General features: G+C 43.9%; 1 protein-coding gene across 1 annotated transcript; it reads left to right on the top strand.

Annotated features, from left to right (window-relative positions):
- The first annotated feature begins 9,662 nt into the window (after positions 1–9,662).
- LOC120451986 (homeobox protein B-H1) lies at positions 9,663–15,139 on the top strand. Its single transcript, XM_039636013.2, has 2 exons — positions 9,663–11,597; positions 14,306–15,139. The coding sequence occupies exons 1-2, from the start codon at positions 10,589–10,591 to the stop codon at positions 14,734–14,736; spliced, it is 1,440 nt and encodes a 479-aa protein (XP_039491947.1). The 5' UTR covers positions 9,663–10,588; the 3' UTR covers positions 14,737–15,139.
- The last annotated feature ends 6,488 nt before the right edge of the window (positions 15,140–21,627 follow it).

Below are 21,627 nucleotides of genomic sequence, written 5' to 3'. Positions count from 1 at the left end.
TGAGTGGCGTTTCAAGACGCCGCCACGATTTGGGTGAATCGGTTATATTTCGCTGGCGAAATGCTAAATGCCAAATGCGACAAAAGTGACATGCAAGACTCTGTCAAATTAAAGTCAGTCATTCGGGGCATTGGCTCCGAATCCGGGGACCCCCGGGTGTCATTAGCATAACTGTCACAATCCTCCAGCAGAGGGGCCACATCAAAGGCCTCTGTTGCACGGACACGCACCGCTGCCAAGCAGACAAATGTCAGCAAAATAAATTCGCGGTAAGCAGTAAAACGAGCGGCGATCAGTATGTGAAAAATTGGGGGAATATTGGAACATGTCCCTTGCTTTATACCATGGAACTCCAGATTTATTATTCCCATAAAACTTAGGATTTGTCAAAAAGACTATAACATTTCTCAGATCTCAAAAGAATATTTATTATTATTCCACCATACACTAAGATACACCAAACACATTGAGATACCAAGCACTATTGTTAAAAATCAGTTCTCTAGCACTTCCTTGTGTAATTGTATTTATCTTTAATAAACCACATCATCACTTCGCCAGTATTAGTCATTAGTTTATGTATATAGCATTTTAATACCTAGCTTCACGAACTTCATTTCTGTAAGCCTTAAAGAATGTTATGCCATAAAGATATGAAACAAAAAAGTTTAAAAACACCTTTAGGGTACTTTCGCATTGTGACAGTGACTTCCAAAGGAAATCCTTAAATTGATGAGCACTTTTAAGTGATACTAAGTATCGCAGAGTGATGGGGAAACCGGAGTCCCATTTCCCATGTTGCACTTCCTGGCTTAAAACGCCGCCGCCGAGTGGCAAAAATGAGGAACATCCTGGCTGCTGCCGGACAAGCAAGTGCCACCAAGGAAGCGTGGAAAATTCGACGGCAATTAAAGAAACACCATGTTGAACAATCAAAACACACTTGCAACGCCCTCGAGAGGCCTAAAACAACAAATAAAGCAATCAAAGGCGATCCAGCGAACGGACACATGTGCGTTCCCACAGCGGAAACCTTTCTCCATCAGCATTTCGTCAGGGACGCAAGCGAACAACAAATTGTGGGATATTTATAAACGTCAAAATAGGCAAAAGTCAAGATCCCTTGAGATATTTTATGGCCACAAGAACGAACACTTCCCACCGCCTTGGAGGAGCTCCTTGGCCAGGTCGGGACTGGGCACTTGTCAAAGCCGTGTGAATAGAATAGACAAACAGAACTAGGAGATGTCGAGATGGGATATAGATGTAGCCGGGAGAGAGATCACAGAATCAAAGGGATTCTCCATTGGATTCGGAATCGTAAAAGCGCCGACGACTTCACACTCACCTCTGTGGAGCGTAATAAAAATTAAACGGTAGCTAGTTAGGAGGCATTCTTGGATCCGTATGGGATTGTTTGCATTGATTTCGGCATCGGCGGCATCGACTCTATGCGTTTTATGTGCCACATTTTCATTAACAAACCCGTGTTTTCGTGGAAACGCAGCGGACGGCACTTTTGAAGCTCATTCTGACCTGGTAGTGGCCCTTCCCAGAAAGCGGATTGGTAGCACACCCGAGGACCCGGGTACGAGACCTTGTTCTGGAACGGAGTTCCAAGTTCCAAGGCTTCTGCTAATTAAAGCACACGAAAATGTTAATTTCCGAATTTGTTCCGGGGCAGGCGTTGATGGGCATCAATCGCCGTGCCACACACGGGCGAAAAGCTGCCACATCACGATCACGGATTGCCCATCGCAACCATTGCTCAGATAATCGATATGAACTGGCCCCTTGAATGATGGCCCTCTGTGCCGCAGCTGCTCGAAAAGAAACTGTGCCACACATCACGATCAAGTCGGATGTGAGTCCGGCAAATAAATTACGGCCTAATCACCAAAAATTAATCGCAAAAGGAAAACTTGGCTGTAAATTAAAATGTTTACGCGGATAAGTTATTGCGTTGATGGCAATGAATATTCATGATGCGGTCGGCAGCAGCATTTTAAATTAAATAAAAATAAATTAAGGCATCTTGCCTCTCACTAATCAAATTAATTAATTGTTTAGCTTTGAAACACACCGAAACGCGGCCATAATAAATTCAAAACAGCGGTAGAAACTAGTGGCATCAAACCAATGGCTGGCCATATGGAACTAATCATAGTTTATTAGCTCCGCCAAATGGACTACAAATTTGCATGAGGTTTTGCGCTGACAACAAATAAATCTGCAGTAAAACTACAAAAATGTGTAATAATCAATAATCTGAAATATATCAAATTGCTTGAATACAGTCATATTTAAAGGGACTTCTTTGTATGGCAAGACTTATGTAAGCTAAAGATAATTTAAAATGTATTTTTAAACTTGGGGAAATATTTGCATAAATAAAGATTCGATACTGATCCCCATTAAGCATATAATTGAAAATATTTATTCATTAGTACCTTAAAATGGTTAAACATGTTTATTTATCCCTAATATTAACAAATAGTGCTTGTAAATTTTCCCTAAATATTATATATTTTTTTAAGCCCACACACTAACCCAATGCCAAAAATGCAATTTTACTCATATTTAATTGATTGAATTAGGCGAATGGCACCAAATAAAAACGAAGATGAGATTTATGCTGCAATTTGCGAAAAATTATGTTAATTGCTGCACGGTTGATGAATTGGACGATGGTTCGGTGGTGGACGGTGGAGCAGTGGAGCAGTGGTGCAATGTTGGTGGTTCACCTACGGCAATGCCACTTCAGGTTTTTCATGCACTTGAGCGCGAAAACATCGTTGATTTAAATGAATGGAAATGTCAGGCAATTAATAAATGCAAAGACCATGGAAACTGCATCCGACTAGGCGAAAATTTATTCAGTATGTATTTTTATATGGATGGGGGACTCGGTTTTTGCGTGTTTTACGATGGGGAAATCACCGAACCGACATTATGAGCTGAGAAAACTTAAAATGAAGATGTGGTATAATTTAACGAAAATCAAGAAAGTGGACTGTCTTCGGAACTGTAATAAAGTGTTTCTATTTATAAATTAAGTTCGCGCTGTTGTTATTTCTATTTCGAATACAATTTTCTTACTAATTTTTTCCATTAAGCGATAAAAACTTGTATGTGTATATGTCGATGTGATGTGGTGATGTGGAACTGCAGTTTCGGTGCAATGTATTATTTGTTAATTCATTAGAATTCTCCATCCTCATTCTGTTTTTTGGACACGGTGCCAATCAATTAATGAAAGGTCCTTCAATTGGCAATTGGCATAGAAGTTTTTCCTACCCTCTGTAAAGTACTCATGAATTTAATAGAGTCATAAATATGAACTGCGAATTTCCATCGCCCAGCTGCATTTGCTAGCGATTTCACGCTGGCAATCAGTTTGCCTTTTGATTTCCTGGCACATTGTCTCCTTCATATTTTTGGTTCCTGCCCGCAGAGCCCTCGAGGCTCTAATGAGTTTTCAATTAAGTGTGACATGGGCATTGTCAGTGCCGAGCATCACGAAGGGGATGAGATGAACCACCCCGAGTCTGAATATCACGTATACGCCGCATTCGTCACGTCGAAGTGTTGGCAGACCCTTTTTGGCCATTCCACTCGAGTGCAGGGACTTAATTTGTTTGAATTAAAATGCCATAAATCCCAGCTCAGCCCCAAAAATTGCCCACTCATTTCGCATGCGCCAAGTGGCAACATCGAGAACCAGCCTCGAAAATAACCCTTTTCCGGTGTGGATGGTACCTACTAGATACGATTTGTTAGTCAGCAGCCCCTTTTGCAATGGCACTCGCCATTTTCACACTCATGCAGCTAATGAGCAATAGAATTAAATGAAAATGCCACAAGAGGAAAAGCCAATAAGAAAAGGCAGCGACAGCGACGATGCGGCCAAGAAATCGATTTGGTCAATTTGTTATTGTTGCACTCGCCTTCTGCTGGTTGCCTTGCACTCTTCTTAAAGCGGCACTGACAAAAACTGTTGTAAGTAAAACTTAATTTAATTCTACTTAATGAATTTCTCACGAAATAAAAGCATATTTAATACATTATTTCACTTAAAAGAGATTAAATTTACTACTCACAAATTGATATAAATAAGAATTGTTATAGCAAACAAGTTGCATTTACTTTTTTTGCTTTCGGTGTACGTTGCCACAACCTTTTTGCAGCCGAGAACGAAGCGCGCAAATCTGGAGTCGCCGCAGCTTTAGCGGCTAACTTGAAACGCGTCGGCGTTCTTTGATCAGTTCATATTATAAAATACTATGGTCACGCCTTAAAGGCATTAAACGAGATGGCGCTCTGCTCCACACACACACTCATGCGCCGATGCACCCATACAGAGGCAGAAGAAGCTGCACAGAGTGGGGCAATAGATTCCCGCATCCAGGTTCTTTGTTGCCAGTGCAACTTCTTCTCGGCCAGAACCAGAACCAGAACCAACTCATCGTGATGAGGCCAAAACCTGAAGCGACTTCGGATCGGCCAAGGGAACTGGAATCGGAATTGCTGCTTCCACATATGGGCTCGCAAAAAGAGAAGAGAAACAGAGGGAGGGGAGCCAGATAAAGAAAAACCCTTCCTCGCTTCCTGCCAACGTCTCCCGACTGAGTTGGTGGCTCGAAGCCGATCTCGGGGCAGCGTCGCAAATGCAACATCATCTCGAGAGGCGCACGGCAATCAAGCAATGTGGTCTGACCCCGCAGCCCCCTAAACCCTCTGAACCCCTTCGTCTTGGCCAGGTCTTAATGCTCTTGGGGCGTTCTGGACCACCAAACGAGCGAGTGCAGCTGAGAGGTGTTTGAAATGCGCTTTTTAGCTGCAACGTAGTTGATTTGATATTCATACGTGCGCCTTTCCGGCCCTTTCCGCGTCCCAGCTTTCGAAGTAATTGTGCCGCTCAGTCGGCCTTTTTAGCAACAAAAGCTGGGACTTTAGGTAGGAAGTCGACTGAATACCCTTTTAGTTACCCGCACCATTATGAGCAAATGACATAACTAATACTAATTACAATATATAGCTCAACTGCGGACATTTGTATTTGAAAAATCAATGATGACAGGGCTACGCAGAACTATCAGTAATATAATATCAGTCACAAAATAAGCACAAACTGTTTGTTTTTGGGTATAACGGACTTCGCGAATATAGTACCTATTTAACCTGCGAATCCGGCTTAAAGACCTTTAAGGACCAGGCGAGTTGATAGTCCAAGCTGCTTGCAAACTTAAAATACCCTGCGTGAAAGTATAGCAATGGTCAGTCGCAGCCATGTAATTACTTTGTTTTTGTATGCAAATGTTAATTGCACTTGCCCCCCAAAAGGAGAGAAGAGCGACGAGCAGCGCAAAAATAAAACATTGTTTCCTCTTGTAAGCCGGTGAGTCAGTCCCTCGATGTGGAAGTCGATCTTGGGGCTAATGTAATTTCCACTCGCATTAATTATGTTAAACACAAGTCTCAATATTTAAACAAGCGATTCCCCAAAAAAGTGCAGTCCAAATGAACCACTGAACCGTTTGTTTGAGCACGGCCAACGCAAAGTCAAAGACAAAGGCGCCGCCACCGCTGATGCCACATTTTTTTTTGTTGTTTTCTCTGGCCTTTGTGGACCAGTCGGTAGCATCTACTTCGACAGCCTCATCAAAGCCGCCGCAGCTGGGGCAGCGCTGTAATTATCACACGTCGGTCAAAATCAACGCCGGCCACGCGCACTCTCGTCCAAGTCTATTAACTCAATTAAGAGGCCAACGGACAAATATTTGTGCGCGGCATTCAGTCGAAAAAGTATCTAAACAGTGTTCTCTGTTGCATGCAAATACGATAGTTCCCCGGGCACTAGAACACACATGTGGGTTCTTGGTGGCTCGAGGGGGTCGAGTATTGACACACCTTCGCTCGATGCGCATACGCCGTGTGGCACGTATCTCAGGTGAGATCGGAGAAGGGAGTACAGCACAGGAAAAATATTTCTATTAAGCTGTATAGTCTTTAGCTAAAAACATATTAAATATTTTTATTTAGAAGCCCAAACTATATATGTAATTCATGGTAATGGAATATCTGTACTACTTGTACTGTATCTACATACATATATTTGATAGGATTCAACGTTGATAATAAGAAAAAGATTTAAATGTATTATTATTACATATTTATATTCCTGACCTGGAAATATTCGAAGCCTATTAGGTGCATGGCTATGACCTTTAGTAGCTACGGCATGAAGATTCAGATGTAAATCAGTTCAGTTTCTCATTTGCTCATATATGTACATTTATTCTAATTTCGAGTACCCTCCTTAGCTTAGAAACCAAAGTTATTCTTTGCAGTGTAGAGCTGCTGGCCCAGATCGAACTGCTCTGCTGCGGATCGCTTCTCTCTCTCGCACGGACGGGATAAGAGAAGCCATATATGGAGTCGAAAGCACAGACCCCGAAAATAGAAACCGAGATGAAAAAGTTAAACATTTCAATTTGAGCATCGCTTTAATTAGCATGCGCTTGTTCATTGTTTTCCGTTTTTGTGCTTTCCATAGAGCGTTTGATTTGTGACTCGCATTTACTTTCTGGTGTTCGGTATGTGGCTTTTAGCTTTTAGCTCTAAGCCATCCCGTCTTGATTAGCGTGCCCAACGGAGGCTGCCCAACTTGGCCCGAAAGCGAGGTCTTTTCGCCTGGTCTTTGACTTCGAGTCCAAAACACACTTTGTGGGTGGCCCCTAAACGGCTTACTTCGCTCTGCTACTCTTTCCTCTGGGCCACATTTTGTTCGGCCAGGGCTTTCTTGGCCATGCCGATGATTACTGTGAAATTGGCAATGTTTAATGGCCGCTCCAGCTCAAGTGTCTTTTGTGTCTAACTACTTTCCTCTTTGATGAGTTTTCTTTTCAGCCGTTTTTCTTAATTCGGCACAAAACGCTCGAACTGAAGGACTTTCTCTTTGATTCTCGACTCAAACCAAACAATATAGTAATGACTTCAACTTGGGTAATCAAGATTTAAGCCAGAAATATGGCCAAATGATTGCTCAATTTGTCGCAAGCGCTTGGCAGTCATGGGAATATTGGAAAAACTTTGCTTTTTATTTTTTTCCTCAAGCTACATTAAAATTACGATAAAATTTAATGTGAGTTTAAATAATTGTAAATAAGGCAAGAAAACGGTAATCCACTGTAACTCCCGAGCTTTTTGAATCATTTTGGTTCAATCAAACACACCCAAGTGTAGCGGACAAAGTAAAGGCGGCTTAAATGCATAATTATTGTCTAGCTATCGGTAGTAACACAATTTTCGACACGCTACCAAACTCGATTCCAATCTCTTGCATTTTTATCTGCCGCACAGCCGCAACATCAGCAACTGCAAGTGGCAGTGACGGGCATGTGTCAATGCTGCGTGGGTCGCTGTGGAGCTGCAAATCGGAACCGAAAGCGACTCCGTGGCATATGCAAATCGCTCAGGGCAACTAAGCCCACAAAAAAACATCGAATATAAATTTGTTTATGGAAGCTGTGACTTCAGGCTATGGCTGCCGTTGAAAGCTTGCTAATTGACAATTACGGACAAGTCGTTGTTTTGGTAGTTGGGGCATTATGACAACGGCAATACACTTGCTGAGATAGATAAATATAGCCAACTTGAGCAAAGTGAAGTGAAGGGACTAAATTATCTCATTAAATCGCGGGAGATACCTAAATATACAATTTTGAACTATTCGATTTAGTAGGTGGCAGATAGTATGGGCCTTCAAAATAACATATAAGTTCTCTAACAAATCGTTGTTTAGTTTTGGCCATTGAAAGTGTGACGTTAAATACGCTATAATGTTGAGTAGAAAAAATCGTTTAAAAATATTTCTTTATTTATTTCATGCTAACTACCATGATGTAATAGATGATGAATTTAATATATTATTATTCAAAGTAAAGCACTCTTTTAAGTTAATGGCAATTGGTCATACCGCACATTTTGCTAGTTGATACCAAGCTTATGCAGTCGTCCACCTAGTACTTACGAGGCATTTAGATATCTGACGATAGGAGCGACGATCTAAATTATAGAAAATCTATCGTTTCCGGCGGAGTCAACTGATTCAGCTGCTCCGGCTGTATGCTCCACCATTAAGCGGCAGCTGGAGCTGAGCCGATAAATCAAAGAAATCGTCGCCCTGCTTTTAAATTTGAATATTAATGAATCCTTTCCCTATCCCCACTTTCACTGCAGGAGTTTATCATCGTGTGAATGGAGCCACACACAGTGGGAAATTTAGAGAGGAAGCACAGGTGTAAATTGACCTTCCCCGCGAAGGAGTCATCGACTCAAGGACCTGGCATAATTAACACGGCGGCTTTTCCCACGCAGCCCCCGTTCGTGTGTCTGTGTGTATGTGTGGGTTAGTATCTAATAGATACACTAATAGCCGCCGAGAACAAAGGTGAAATGGACAGCCGAATTTAGAATTATAAAAATACAGAAGCGCTAAACGCGGGAAATCAAACGCGCCGCTCGCGGCGAGCCTCAATCACAAGCTGAATGCTCAAATATTTGTGTGATTAGTCCTTATCAACAGCCGCTCTCCGGGAGCATCAGGTAGTACACCACGGCTTTGGGAAAGGGTCCGGATAAGGTCAGAGCCCAAAGACCCACTGCGGCTAAAGCCGAGCGCTGAGCCTGTGGTGGTCGCCGGCGATTCCTTTCGTTTAGCATCCTGCTGCGGCGGCAATTGGTTTCGATTTTAGATTTTCGACTTTTCGTTAATAGACCTCTGGCCCTTTGTTTTCAGACGCCCTGACGCCTTTGTGCTGCCGCTGCTGCTACTATTTGCTCCTTTGTTCTCCGCTGTTTGTTGCTGCAACGCATTTGTTTCAATTAAAGGGATTTGGCGTTGTTTGTTGGCCCGAAGGTGTCAGCAATTGCCTTCAAGTTCGCTAAGACGTGTGGACAATTGCAAATTGGCAGGCAAATAAGTGCAGCTCGAAATCGGACGACAGGGATTATAGGCACTTGAAATTGTATAAGTCCTTACTTTTGCAATGTCGATATTTGGTATTTTAGAAATCCTAGAGAGGCACATTTAAGTCTTACTAGTTTGAGTAATTAAATTCTACTAAAAAAAAGCACTCAAAATCTATTTGAACAGATTTATTTTCCGTTCAACAGTATTCCGATTCAAAATGGATACAAATAAAACTTTTAAAAAAAAAAGAGAGAATGTTGTAATATTTTGTATCGTTTAAGATAAAAAAATTTACATTTTCTTTTACCTGAAGCAATAAAATAAAATAAATCTCGCCATTTGTAATTTAGTATAATTCACACGTTCAATTTCGACTAAAAAAAAGTATGGTATAACGTAAAGATATTTTACGAACTCATTACATTTATCTTATTAAAAATATTATTTGTAAATTAAATAATGGAATCGCGGTTTTGATTAATTCAATACAAGGAATATTAATATAATACTGAAATCATAATTTTAATTTCCGTGAAAACCCGTCGGTAGTGAAAACAAGTAAGTTATCAAAACCGAATTAATAGATAGGGGTGAAATAAGTAGTCCGAGCAATTAGTATCAATTAAACAAGTGACTCCTCACCAAAGTTGGCTAAAAATATGGAATATTCCTTTTCATTTATTCGAAACTGGCCTCATTTCCATTTTTAGACTCCAATTAATTTCCAAATGTCTTCAAATTTATGCGCATTTTTATTTCCCCGCTGTTTTCTATTTTTTGTTTTCCTCCAAATTAATTGCTCCTTTTTTTTACGGCAAATTAATTGCAAACGCTTGACAATTAAACGCGGGCTGCCTTCGGGGGTCATCGTCATTAATGCTAACTGTGAGGGGGTTACGAGCTGCTGTACATAAAGTGGCGAGTGGGTTCCTAGCCCCTCTGCCCTGCCGCTGCCTGCGCCGCAGTCGACGCATTCGGAGTTGTGAAAACTTTGCAGCGACTAAAATACTAAATACAGTCTCGTTACAATCTGAGGAGCGCCCGTCTCGCTCGCACCCGCCGTCTGCCATCCCTTTTGCACACCAGTCTCATGATGAACGCCATAATTACCGTTACGTATACGCCACCATTGCTATTTTTTGTTGCTGTAGCCGATTGGTGCTGAGAGCCAAGCAGAGCGAGATGGCAGTAACATATGGCTGTCTCGCTCCACCGCAGAACGGGTTTTTCTCTCTCGCGAGCGAGAGCAGCAGCAGCGGCAGTGGGCAGCGGCAGCAGCAGCGGCAGCAAAAGAACTGAAGAAATATCGACGTGTCTAGTTAGCAAACCAATCTTCAATCTAGTTTCGAACAGTTGACTGCGAAGCGTCGAGTTGAGAGGTCCTACGCCATTGGATCAGCGTCGTCGTGTCGAAGCATCAGTGTAAACTAATCAAACAAATCAGAGGAAATATTGCAAGATTCGAGTGTACAAGGCTTGCCAGTATTGTCCGTACCCACTTTGGTGTACGGTGTAGTGTAGTGACAAAGCCGTCTTGAAAAACAGTTAAGTGCTAACCCAAACGAAACGGAGTGCAACTCTCGGAAAAGAAACCAAGTGCTGAAGCGAACCTAAATGCTCTGCCCTCCAACCATGCGTCCGGCCAGTCCCGCCGAATCCGAAATCTCCGTGGGCGGAGCCCCCAGCCCCCTACCCACGCAGCACCATACGCATTCGCACTCGCATCCACATCCGCTGCAGCATCCGCGGGCCAGCACCATCGATCTGCTGCAGCAGCAGCAGCTGTTGATGCAGCACCACGCCGCAGCAGCCGCAGCAGCAGCTGCAGCCGCCTCCGGACTCACCCGGAGTGCCGTCGGCAATCTGCCGGAGGACTACTTCCATCCGCTAAAGCGCCTGCGCATGTCCTCGTCCTCCTCGGAGCCTCGGGAGCACACGCCCAGTCCACCGTCAGCAGTTCCGGAGCCCCAGAGCAACCAGACCACCAAGTCTGCCATCGAGGGGGTCAAAAGCTTCTCCATCGCGGATATCCTAGGTCACTCGGAAAAGCAGCGCGAGGAGTCCGTTTCCCCGCCCCCAAATGCCAGTCTCCTGGCTCCACCTGCCTCCAGGCCCATTGCCCCGCCGGGCGGATTACTGCAGCCACGCACAGAACCTCTGGATGTCCACCCGGCTGCCGCTGCTGCCATGCTCCTGCCAAGCGGCCAGATTGTCCGCCCGTGGGATCACCTCCTGGGTCCGACCATGCCCGTCCGCCCCTTCATTCCCTCCGCCCTGCTGCACTACGAGCAGCGCCTGGCCCTGGACTACCATCGCCAGCTGCAGGAGCACTTCAACGCCCAGGCCCAGCTGCTCCGCCACATGGGCATGAATCCCGCCATCATCGCCTCCGAGGACGGCAGCTCGGAGCGTTCCCAGCGATCGAGCAGCAGCAATGGCAGCACCGAGTGTTGCAGCCCACGGCAGGCGGAAAAACTTGAAAAACTAACCACCCAAGATGCTGGTGAGGAAGCTCAAAAGAAGAAGTCGGAGGAGCACCCAACGGGGTCTGGAAAATCGAACGGAGACACTCCTCTGGATGCCCTCTTCCAGATGACCACCAAGGACTTTGACGAGTCACAAGGTAAGCATACCCTTTTTAGACTTACCAGCAGGGTATTTGGTCAATAGGATATATCCTTGTTTTCTGTTAGTTTTATAGAGTATATAACGCTTCCCTTCTTATTGGGATATATTGGTGATTTGAATGTGATTCTCACTGGGAGTCTTAACTTAGCTACATCATGTACTTTCCTTTATTACATTTAATCAATATCTAAATTGTGGATTTCTCAGTAGGCCAATTGATTTGATTAGGAAACGTCTCAATTCTCTTAATAAATCAGCGGGATTTCTTAATTAGAATAAAAGCTTCTAATTTGTTATCGTTTTGAAATTGGGGAATCGCAAACGCAGAAGCTGAATATTTAGCTTATTATGACGTTTTCCATTTATCAATCAGCAAATTCGAAATGCGTTTAATTGAAACAAATGGTACCACTCGCCCGCGACCCTCCGTTTGATATCTTTTGTTATGTAAATTCCTTAACCGATTCGATTTCGGGCTTTTAATTAATTGGCAGCATGCGCCAGCGGCCGACAGAAACCGAAATATATCTCATTCTGCGGCGTTTTTTGTTCTTCAACTTTGGTATACAGGCATAAACTCATCCGAAGGCATTTAGTGGGCGTTCGAGTACTCCCTGCACTCCACCCCCGACCCCAAAGTGATTTCATGGCAATTAATGGTTAATAGTCCGCACTATCCGCATTAGTATATTAGTATATTGGTGTGGTCGTGTCGATTCTGCAGCGATTAGCAACAATTAGCTGGCTGGTGCATTGCCTAATCGAGTTTTGTTGTGGCGAACGAACAATTAACATGCCGTTTCCATTTGTTGCTACTCAAAACTAATAGCTGACAAACTCTAGCCCAACTGTACAGTGAATATAGTGGCTGCAGCTCCAGTCGTAAACATGTTTAAAAATACCCCCAACGAGCGATTAGCGTTGTATAATGCCGTATCTCCCCGAGTATTAAGTTGACAAAATACACATACGAGTATTACTGTTTATCATGGGTCGTATGTTGTATAAGCCGCGCTCGGAATATTTACGACGGATCTCTTCGGTTTTGCGACTGGGATGCGTCGTTTGTCTATCATCAATTCGATGGAGGAAGTCTGTGCAGGGCGATAGGCAGATAGGAAGTTGGGGGGCCATGGGAGTCTCCTAATTTATGACGAAGGCCCATTAATATCACTCACACTAGACGGAGATATTTACACATTGGAAATTGGAGAGCAATGAGTATATGTTCTTGAGCTCACTTGCACTCTCTTTCCAGTGGACTGAATGCCAGACGTGGTGTCGCCTTTGCTGGCCAAATATTAATTGCGATTCTCGGTACTGCGATACTCGCGCCAAATTAAAACATAAAAACTCCCTGTGGCCAACTGTTGCTCTGCAGGTTCCTCGAAAATCGATCGGGTTTCCTCCTGGGTTCCCAACTAACATTCGACATGAAGGCCTGACAAATGCGACCAAAACAAAACTCCCCCAAGTAAGAGCCATATTTATGCCTGTAAGTGGACACCTGAGTGGGTAAAAGGATACCCAAGTGACCCGCTTGACTCCCTTTCTCCGTTTCTCCCTTTCTCCAGAGATAAGTCATGGAAATTATTTAATGAGGACCGATAAAAACAAATACAATAGCTGCGGAGGAGAGGGAGAAAGGCTCGGAGAAAGCAAAGAGAGGCGTGCAGTCAAGTGCCTAATGGGTTTTGGGTTACAAAACGTGCTCGAGATAACAAATGACCAAATTATGCATTCCGAATATGTGTATGTAAAACGGGTATGCCCACAGACAAGCTCTAGAGACTTCGTTTGCATTCGGTTGGAGGGCATTTAATTAGTTTTTAATGTCGATCTAGTTTGTTTGACAAGCAATCGAAATGGGTGTGAATCCATCGTCCGGGGAACCGGTTTGCCAATATTCAATAGATAAATATTTATGCTGATGATCGCCGATCGGCTCCAATCGCTTTGACTGGCACCGCGCCTCGGAATTTCGTCAATAATTTGCACCAGGAAACGTTATGCAAGCTCAATCAGCGCCTTAAGTACGGGTCAGTGGCTCATTAATCAAGCCGTGGCTACGTGTACCACTTAAAACTGATTTGTAGGTGTCAATAATTATTATAAATCACACTACAAACGAGACAAATGAGCAGCTGTCTTGCATAAGTCGGGGCTCTGGGAAAGCTGCGATCGTCATTAGACCCACAAAGCCAACGAACGCCCACAATTCGCGCAATCAATCAACTCGAAATTATACTCTTCAAGTGGCGAACTGAGGTCGCGAATCCGAGATCTGAGATCTCAGATCTGAGAACTGCAACTGCAACAGCAACTGAAACTTGAACTGCAGTTGCATTCATGAAATGTATCAATCACGGCATTTAAATCAACACGCGCCCAGTTCGGCGAGGCAATTAAAATCAAAGCCAAAGTCGCTCGTTAGTAACCGGTTCGCCGAATGCCATGCATCGGGAAATTCAGTGGCCAGTGGCCACACTTGGAGTGACTGACTCCAATTAATATGAGCTATTCGGGAAAATGATCTTCTTATTATTATAACAACATATATTATGTCGGGCGGGAAAGGGCTTAGCATGCGATCAAGTACCTGTGAATGCATTGCATTTAAATAATGATATGATAGTTTAATTAACTATAGATAATCAAATGCATTACTTAACTAACCCATCATTATATCCACTCTCATTTTAGATAAATCCCACTTGGACATCTTCTCGAACAGGCCGCAGCCAAAGAAGAAACGCAAGTCCCGCACCGCCTTCACCAACCACCAGATCTTCGAGCTGGAGAAGCGGTTCCTCTACCAGAAGTACCTGTCGCCAGCCGACCGCGATGAGATCGCCGCCTCACTGGGACTGTCTAACGCCCAGGTGATCACCTGGTTCCAGAACCGCCGGGCCAAGCAGAAGCGGGACATCGAGGAGCTGAAGAAGGACTTCGATAGCGTCAAGGTCTTCTCCGCCCACAAGTCCTTCCTGGAGAACGTCAACGACCTGAGCATCCTGAAGAAGAAGCCCATGCATGAGTCCGACATGGTGGGCCTGGCCGCTGCGGCAGCCGCTGCCGGAATGGTGGTTCCTGTACCGGGATCCGTGCCTATGGGCGGCGCTCCGCCCAAATGAGGGCGTGGCCAGGTGCGCACCGAACCGCCAAAGCATTCTGATGATTGGTACAGAAAGTGAGCAACGAGGAGTCGAGTATTTTGTTTAATTTTGAGCTGAGTGCCGGGAAAGTTGGGAGGCTTCTTTTCGCCCAACGCATTTCCCCCAGGCATTCGACGGCCAAAGGAAGATGCAGGACATCCTTAACAGCTTCCGAGGCCAAACGCAGAGGGCAAGGGCAACATTTACCGCCAAGCCCAGATGGAGACTAACCAGCCAGGACCAAGGCCCCTTTGTGGGCCGTGTAATCAAGCCAGAACAATCATAGCCGGAAACGGAAGTGGAAATGGAACCAGCCAGAACTTGGATTCGGCTCTACAGCCAGGATCACATCGATTATAATCGGCTCTTTTGAGAGCCACCAAGCGGATGAACGAAGAGGCTTATAAATTTTCATCAAATGTTAAAATACATTTTAGTATATTAGTATATTAAACTTGAGCGGCTTACGAAATAATTTTCAAGGTGAAGATGTTTTGTATAACAGCAATTTTGTAATATAGTCGTAGTTGTATAGTGTCAAAGTATTAATTTTTATGGAGATATTAACTTATAATTATTAATTTCAGTTTTTCATAACCCTCAATACTCTGTCTGTATTTCCCCAACCATTTAGCTTTGAAAAAGAGAAATATGTTTCACTCCAATTAATAATTCGATGCGAACAAAGGGAGATATAAAAGACCGCAAATTGTTGTCAATAAATTTAAGCATATTTAAGCAAACAATGCCCAAGTCCCAGCGAGAACTTCCATTCGGCCAGTTTCGGTGAGTTCAATTCGATTTTGTGTATCTATATCTGTCTATGTATCTGTATCTGTATCTGGAAGCCATCAGTTCTAATTTGAATATTCTGCTGCTGCTGCTGCTTCTGCTCGATCGATGTTAATGATGTTGCTACGGATTTTGAGGCTGTGCTGAGTGGCGCAGTCTTAAAGTAAAAGAAATCTTTTTTAATTTTTATTAATGATTATTTACAACCGTTATTCATAAATTCAAACTAATTAATTATTAATTTAATCACTTGGCACGATCGAAAACGAGTTAGGCAAAAACTCGGAGCCGAAACACAACACTTTTAAGTGTGCAAAGCCGGGCGATGATGTGACTGGCTTTTTGTGGATTTGTGCACGGCGCCAATTTGCATACGAAATTTACTCGAAATTATTTCGATATTTATTAATTTTCGAAGCGATTATTTTCATAAATTTCCAAGCCAAAGTCTGCTGCTCTCTGGCTACCGTTTGCGGCTAAGTTCAAAGGTGGCCCATCATCGCCAACGGCGCACACATTTTTCAATACCAACCTGAAGAGCTGAGGAGCCGAAAATATGACCTGCGATCTCTCCGCGACTGAAGTGCGCCATCAATCTCGGTCTCGATTTGGTCCCACTCAAGCGAACCCAGCGAACTTGGCCAGCAGCCGATCGTTTGTTAATCATTTGAATAATCAAGCTATCAATTCCGCTGCTAATGATGCCCGATACCAATGCGATCCGATCGGATCGGATCTCATCCGACCAACTGGTTCATTCGAAGCCCACTCCCAGTGTCTCACAGTTCGTAAACTAGACGGGAAAAGCCTCGTGCATATGGATGAGATGCAGATCGACTATCTCAAAACTCGGCCGAAAGCAATTTATTTTCATTTTCGAATGTGTGACAATGCAACGCATGCGCCGCGATAAAAAACTTTTAGTGGGCCCAAAAAGCTTCTAATTACCCGGTCTTGGGTGTTATTAATGCGCTTGGCTTGCCTACTTGGCCGGCGAAAGTATCTCCGCAAGCATTTAATTAAAATTGAGTTGTAGTACAAATTACAGCAGCCATTACCGGTGGCATTTGTTTTATTGGCTGAGAAAATTTGCCACGCAAATCGAGGTAAACGTAGCCGGACTCTAATTATGGGAAAATCTCTCCGACCACTTCCGTGAAAACAAACAGAAATGCGTAAACGTGGAAACCCATTAATCGAATCAACTAAAAATGTCTAATGAACCTACCGCACAGTAAGTGCCTCATGAGCCTTTCAGTCCGGTTTAATGGGCTCAGATGCGAGAAAATCGCAGTGGCCATGATTGCGGCACTCAGTAGGCTGGGAAATCGTTACCCTGTTAATAGAATTAATAGTTGAACACGGTTGTTCTCATAATATCCATGGGAGATGGAAGAAACATGCCCCTAACTAATTTGTGTAGCTCATGAAAATCAATTGACACTAGAAATTGAAAATCTGCTGTGGTTGTTCCATGTAAATATATTCATATAAATATTACCCTATTCGAAGTAATATATATTAAATCATTAATTCGTAATGAATCCTTGTTTTTCGGCTTGGCTGACAATGTTTCCCTCACAATAGGGCTAAAAAACCAATCGTCCTTATTCTGCACACTTAACAAAATCGGTCTGTATTTAAAATCTCTGAGAACGGAACTAATAATAACGTCAAGCAGTTACCCAAACCATTAAAACTTTGGTACTTTTTGGGGAACCCGTCTTAGCTTCGCCTGTCCGATCCTTGACTTATCGCGTCGTCTTCCCTGCTCAGCCATATTGTCAGCAATTACTCAACGTTTCCCCTGTCAGGTGATCAAGTGCCGGCACACAGATACTGACAAACCATGCCGACGAGCGACCTACATCAAGTGCCAGTCTGGGACGCAGATGCATCTGCATCTGCATCTCGAACTCGGACTTCCAGTTTAACTGGCGCCGCGTTGCCAAAAGATGAAAAAGTACCCTCGCGGCGGTTACAAACGACTGGAGTGCTGATTATGATAAATGTAAACAATTCAGCTTGGCACACAAATGCAATCAAAGGACTGCAATTACAACTAAGTTGTGAGAGAGCGGGCCCAGAACCAGTTTGGAGAAGCCAAACAGCCGACCGAGCAATGGAACCGAGGAACCCCCAAGAGGCCAAGTCTCCAAGATTCCGAAACACCAAGTGCAACTTGGTCGTGGCCAACATCCGCATCTCTTTTCCTACCGAGTGTGCGAGTATCTATGTGCCGCTCGTTGAGCTTGTGTGCGTGTGCGATAGAGATATAAAAGCTAAATTGGTAACTCATACTTAATTTGTTGGCGGCACCTTTGAACACGCTTCCAATTAGCTTACAGCCGACACCTCGGGCCGGCGACTTGGCCACGTTTTGGGCCACAGGATAATGCCGCATGGGGCATGGAAATGATGCAGCACAAAAGGGGAGACTGAGTACCGACTGATGGCAATTTGTTTCTGCTTTCTGCGTTTCTGATTTCTGTTTCTGTTACTGGATTCATTCATACGCCGGAATCTTAATCATGATGCGGCATGTTTCGATTCAAGAATCTAAAACATAGGGGAAAAACAACAGTACAACAACAATATTATCCGATTCATGAATGAAACTTTATGATTCGTTGCGTTCTTAGGTTACAAAGCGCTGATGAAGTTGTAAACTGTGGAAAGCAACATTAACATTTGCCCCAAACAATGTGAATGATACCATTTGTCTTGCTTGTGGCTTAAAAGGTTGGAATAACAATTGCAGTCAATCTTCCACATCAATATATTGGTGACACCAATAGATAAAATTCTTTAAAAAGTAAGACTCGGAAACATGTTCCTAGCAGAAGGATTTTAATATATGGTACCATCCTATGTTATAATTTTTTATGAACACTTATTAATCACCCGTTCTGAAAATCATTGAGTTGCATTTAGGCCACAATTGGTTGTTCCCCACGCTGGTAGTGACTAATTTATATCACGATAAGATCATACGCTTGAAGCCGCCATCCCCAATCACATTCCCATCTTGATCGGACCCCCTATCCCGATCCCGATCCCCCTCCCACCACAAAAGCCATCAAAGTCAGCCACTTAGCCCATCTCGCAGGGAACACACACGTAGGCGCCTGCAGCAGCAGGTTCTTCGGTGTCCGTCACCGGAGCTCGGAATTCGCCGGACACGTTCGCGGACAAAGATCGATGCTATGGGGCCCACTTAATACGTTTGATGGCAATGAGTTGACGCCAGCCTCCGCAGTTGTACCGCTACATCGCCGATAAGGCGGCGGACGGCGATTAGGGAAATCAAAAGATTCACAGCTCCTACGAACAGAGGGAAGTGTTAATGGATGTCACTTTAGTTGGACCCCCCTCCACACTTTCCTGGTCCCTCTTATTTGCCTCGATCCACCTCTGGATGACATTAAGCTTCATCAGACATTCAACCCGATGCTGAATTAGCATACAAATTACACACGAGCACTAGCACTCAAAAACGCTCTTCGATATACGGTCTTGGAGTTTTGGGTTTTTGGATATTCGGATTTTCGGCTTTCGGATTTCTGACCACAACAAAAAGCCGACAAATTTCGCCCCAAACGCTTCCAAGTGGCAAACGGCTACCGATTTTATTATTGATAATGTTTTGATTTATCACAAAGATATACAAATTGCCACTGCCCCAATCTTCGGTTGAGCTCCATTCTGTACCGTGCCGCAGGGCGCGGCACTTTTGTGTGTATCTTGTGGATAAACGCTGGGGCATTTCAATCCAGACCGTAAATTTTATGCGGTAGCCCGAAAGTCGGTTGTTGGTGTCACTTCGTGCTAAGTTTCATCGTATCTGCACAGAGAAATTGTGCAAATCACAATTTCAGGTTATATGATTCATTGAAAAATAGGTTTGTAATGTTTTTTCTCTGTGTGGTCTTGCGGCTTTGCCAAACTACTTAAGTTAAGGGATCTCCGGTGCTGGTCTTAATAGACGGATCCGATCCGCATTGACAAATGTTGTTCGTCGCGTTCAGTAAATTGTTTTCGACATTTTCGTGTCGCATTTGTGGTCGAAATCTGCATAATGAGTTGGCAAAACGCTGACAGCTGTCCCAAGTGTCGAAGATTACTCGATGATAAGGCGAGCATCGCTTGGCCATAAGCGCATTCGTCACAGATTCTCCTTCACTCTTCGGGCGCAGCTGAAAGGTTGAGGTTGGGTTGAGGATAGCTGCGAGCTGGCTATAATTGCCATGCAGTTTTGGGAGCGCTGAGTGGTGAGCGCTGATTGTTGACAACTGGCTGGCACAACTTCATCATCGTCAGCCAAAGGAAGGGAACTCGATCTCGAGCTCTAGTGAGGATCGACTCGGATCGGATCGAATCGGATCGGCAAAACAAAGGACGACATTAATGCACTGCCAGCAGCACTCTCGAAGTCGCCGAAGGGGCGTGACGAATTGGACACAACGGCAATGACTTTATTAACAACTGACTCCTGCTCCGACATCCCCGGTCGACCCGGCAGAAGCCCCGGCTCAAACCCCCGTCCGTCCCCGCCCCTGGCAAAATGACAATATGACAATGTACACAAATACGTGGACCGGGGTGAGGAGAGCCCTCCGGGGATTTGGGCTTGCCAGATGCGACAATAAACACTTTGGCTATTTATGAGGTTTAAATGAACACGGGTCCGCCATCTTGGGTCGCCTAATGAAAGGATATAGAGCCAATACGTTTGGCTTATGAATTTGCAGAATTAGAGGCGTGTCGGATCGGATCGGTTGAGGGGCCATGGATTTGAGGGCCGGCTCGAGCGGTTCGCTTACTAGGGGCGATGGCTAATTGTGATTGACAGGGCGTGTCGCGTCTATTGAGGAGCCCAATTAAGAGTCGTTCTATAATTGATTTTGAATACGAAGGCGATAGCGATTGCAAATGTTCGTTTACAAGCCCCTTTAATTTCCAATTTCCCACTTCTAAGGCAAGCAGAAGGAGAGGAAGCCGAAGCCTTGGTTCCGCAACTGCAGTCAGTCAAGTGCAGGCATTAATCAAACACAGCGGCCATCTTGCAACCAAAATAGGGGCAGGCAAGGGAATGGGAGAAGGGTCCTTATGCAAATGCAGCGTCATAAATGGCGAGGTGGGGTTCGAATGAAATTCATTAAAAATACACCCTTTTTCAGGGGTCTGCATAAACTGGATTTTATAGTTAATATGCTTTTCCCGTCACTTTGTCAGCTGGTAGCTGGCTGTACTACTTTTGCTGGAACTAATACCTCCATTCGGAACATATAATTGTATTGTAATTTTATGCGGATGATTTTATAAAAACATTAAAAGCTAATTTGTCCAAACTACCTAGTGTAATTTGCTTTAATCCACAGATAAAACCAATAATAATAGGAAAAATTTTGCCCCGCACTTTAATAAACAGATACAAACACAACTTTGTTTAAATTGCTACTTCCCCTGATTTCGTTTCCCATCTCGTAGTAATCAATTATACCCCGTTTTCAAAGGGCAGTGTGGGCCGAGGTAGAACCCATTATCGATTACGGCTCGCCAGTTACATCATTTCACTTAGCCGACTCTTCAGTCGCATTCCCACCGGCAAAGGGCGCATTGCAGTTAAATAGACATTTGCATGCAAAATGCAAGGAAAAGCGAGAAATAAAAAGAAAACCAGGACAAACAGCGGAGCGAAATTGAATAAAAAACTGACACTGACAAACAAACAACGCGAGGCGCATACAGGCGCATACGTGATACAACGAGCGGACCGAAGTTGCAATCAATTTGGAAGTGCATTGAGTTGAGCTGGGGTGTGGGAAGCGAGGGAAGCGGGGGAAGTGGCAAGACAAACGAATGTGTGCCGGCATAGTGCACTAAAACAAATGGAAATATAATTAAATGGAAATATAATTAAATGGAAATGGAATCATCCATTTTTTGTAGCGAAACTAACGCCAAGATGCAGTAACGTCAAATTTCGTATTAATACCTAATATTGATCTAAAAATGTTCTAAAAAAAAATACATCACATATTGGATATAACAACAATCTCAAGCCAACAAATAACA

Source organism: Drosophila santomea, chromosome 3R (assembly GCF_016746245.2).
Source record: "Drosophila santomea strain STO CAGO 1482 chromosome 3R, Prin_Dsan_1.1, whole genome shotgun sequence".
Classification (NCBI taxonomy): Eukaryota; Metazoa; Arthropoda; class Insecta; order Diptera; family Drosophilidae; genus Drosophila; species Drosophila santomea.
Note: the sequence above shows the minus strand (reverse complement) of the source record. Positions and strands in the feature narration are given on the sequence as shown.

Coding starts and splice junctions, on each gene's coding strand:
- LOC120451986 (XM_039636013.2), top strand. CDS start 10,589: ATGCTCTGCCCTCCAACCATGCGTCCGGCCAGTCCCGCCGAATCCGAA. Junction 11,598..14,305: donor GGACTTTGACGAGTCACAAG/GTAAGCATACCC, acceptor CTCTCATTTTAG/ATAAATCCCACTTGGACATC.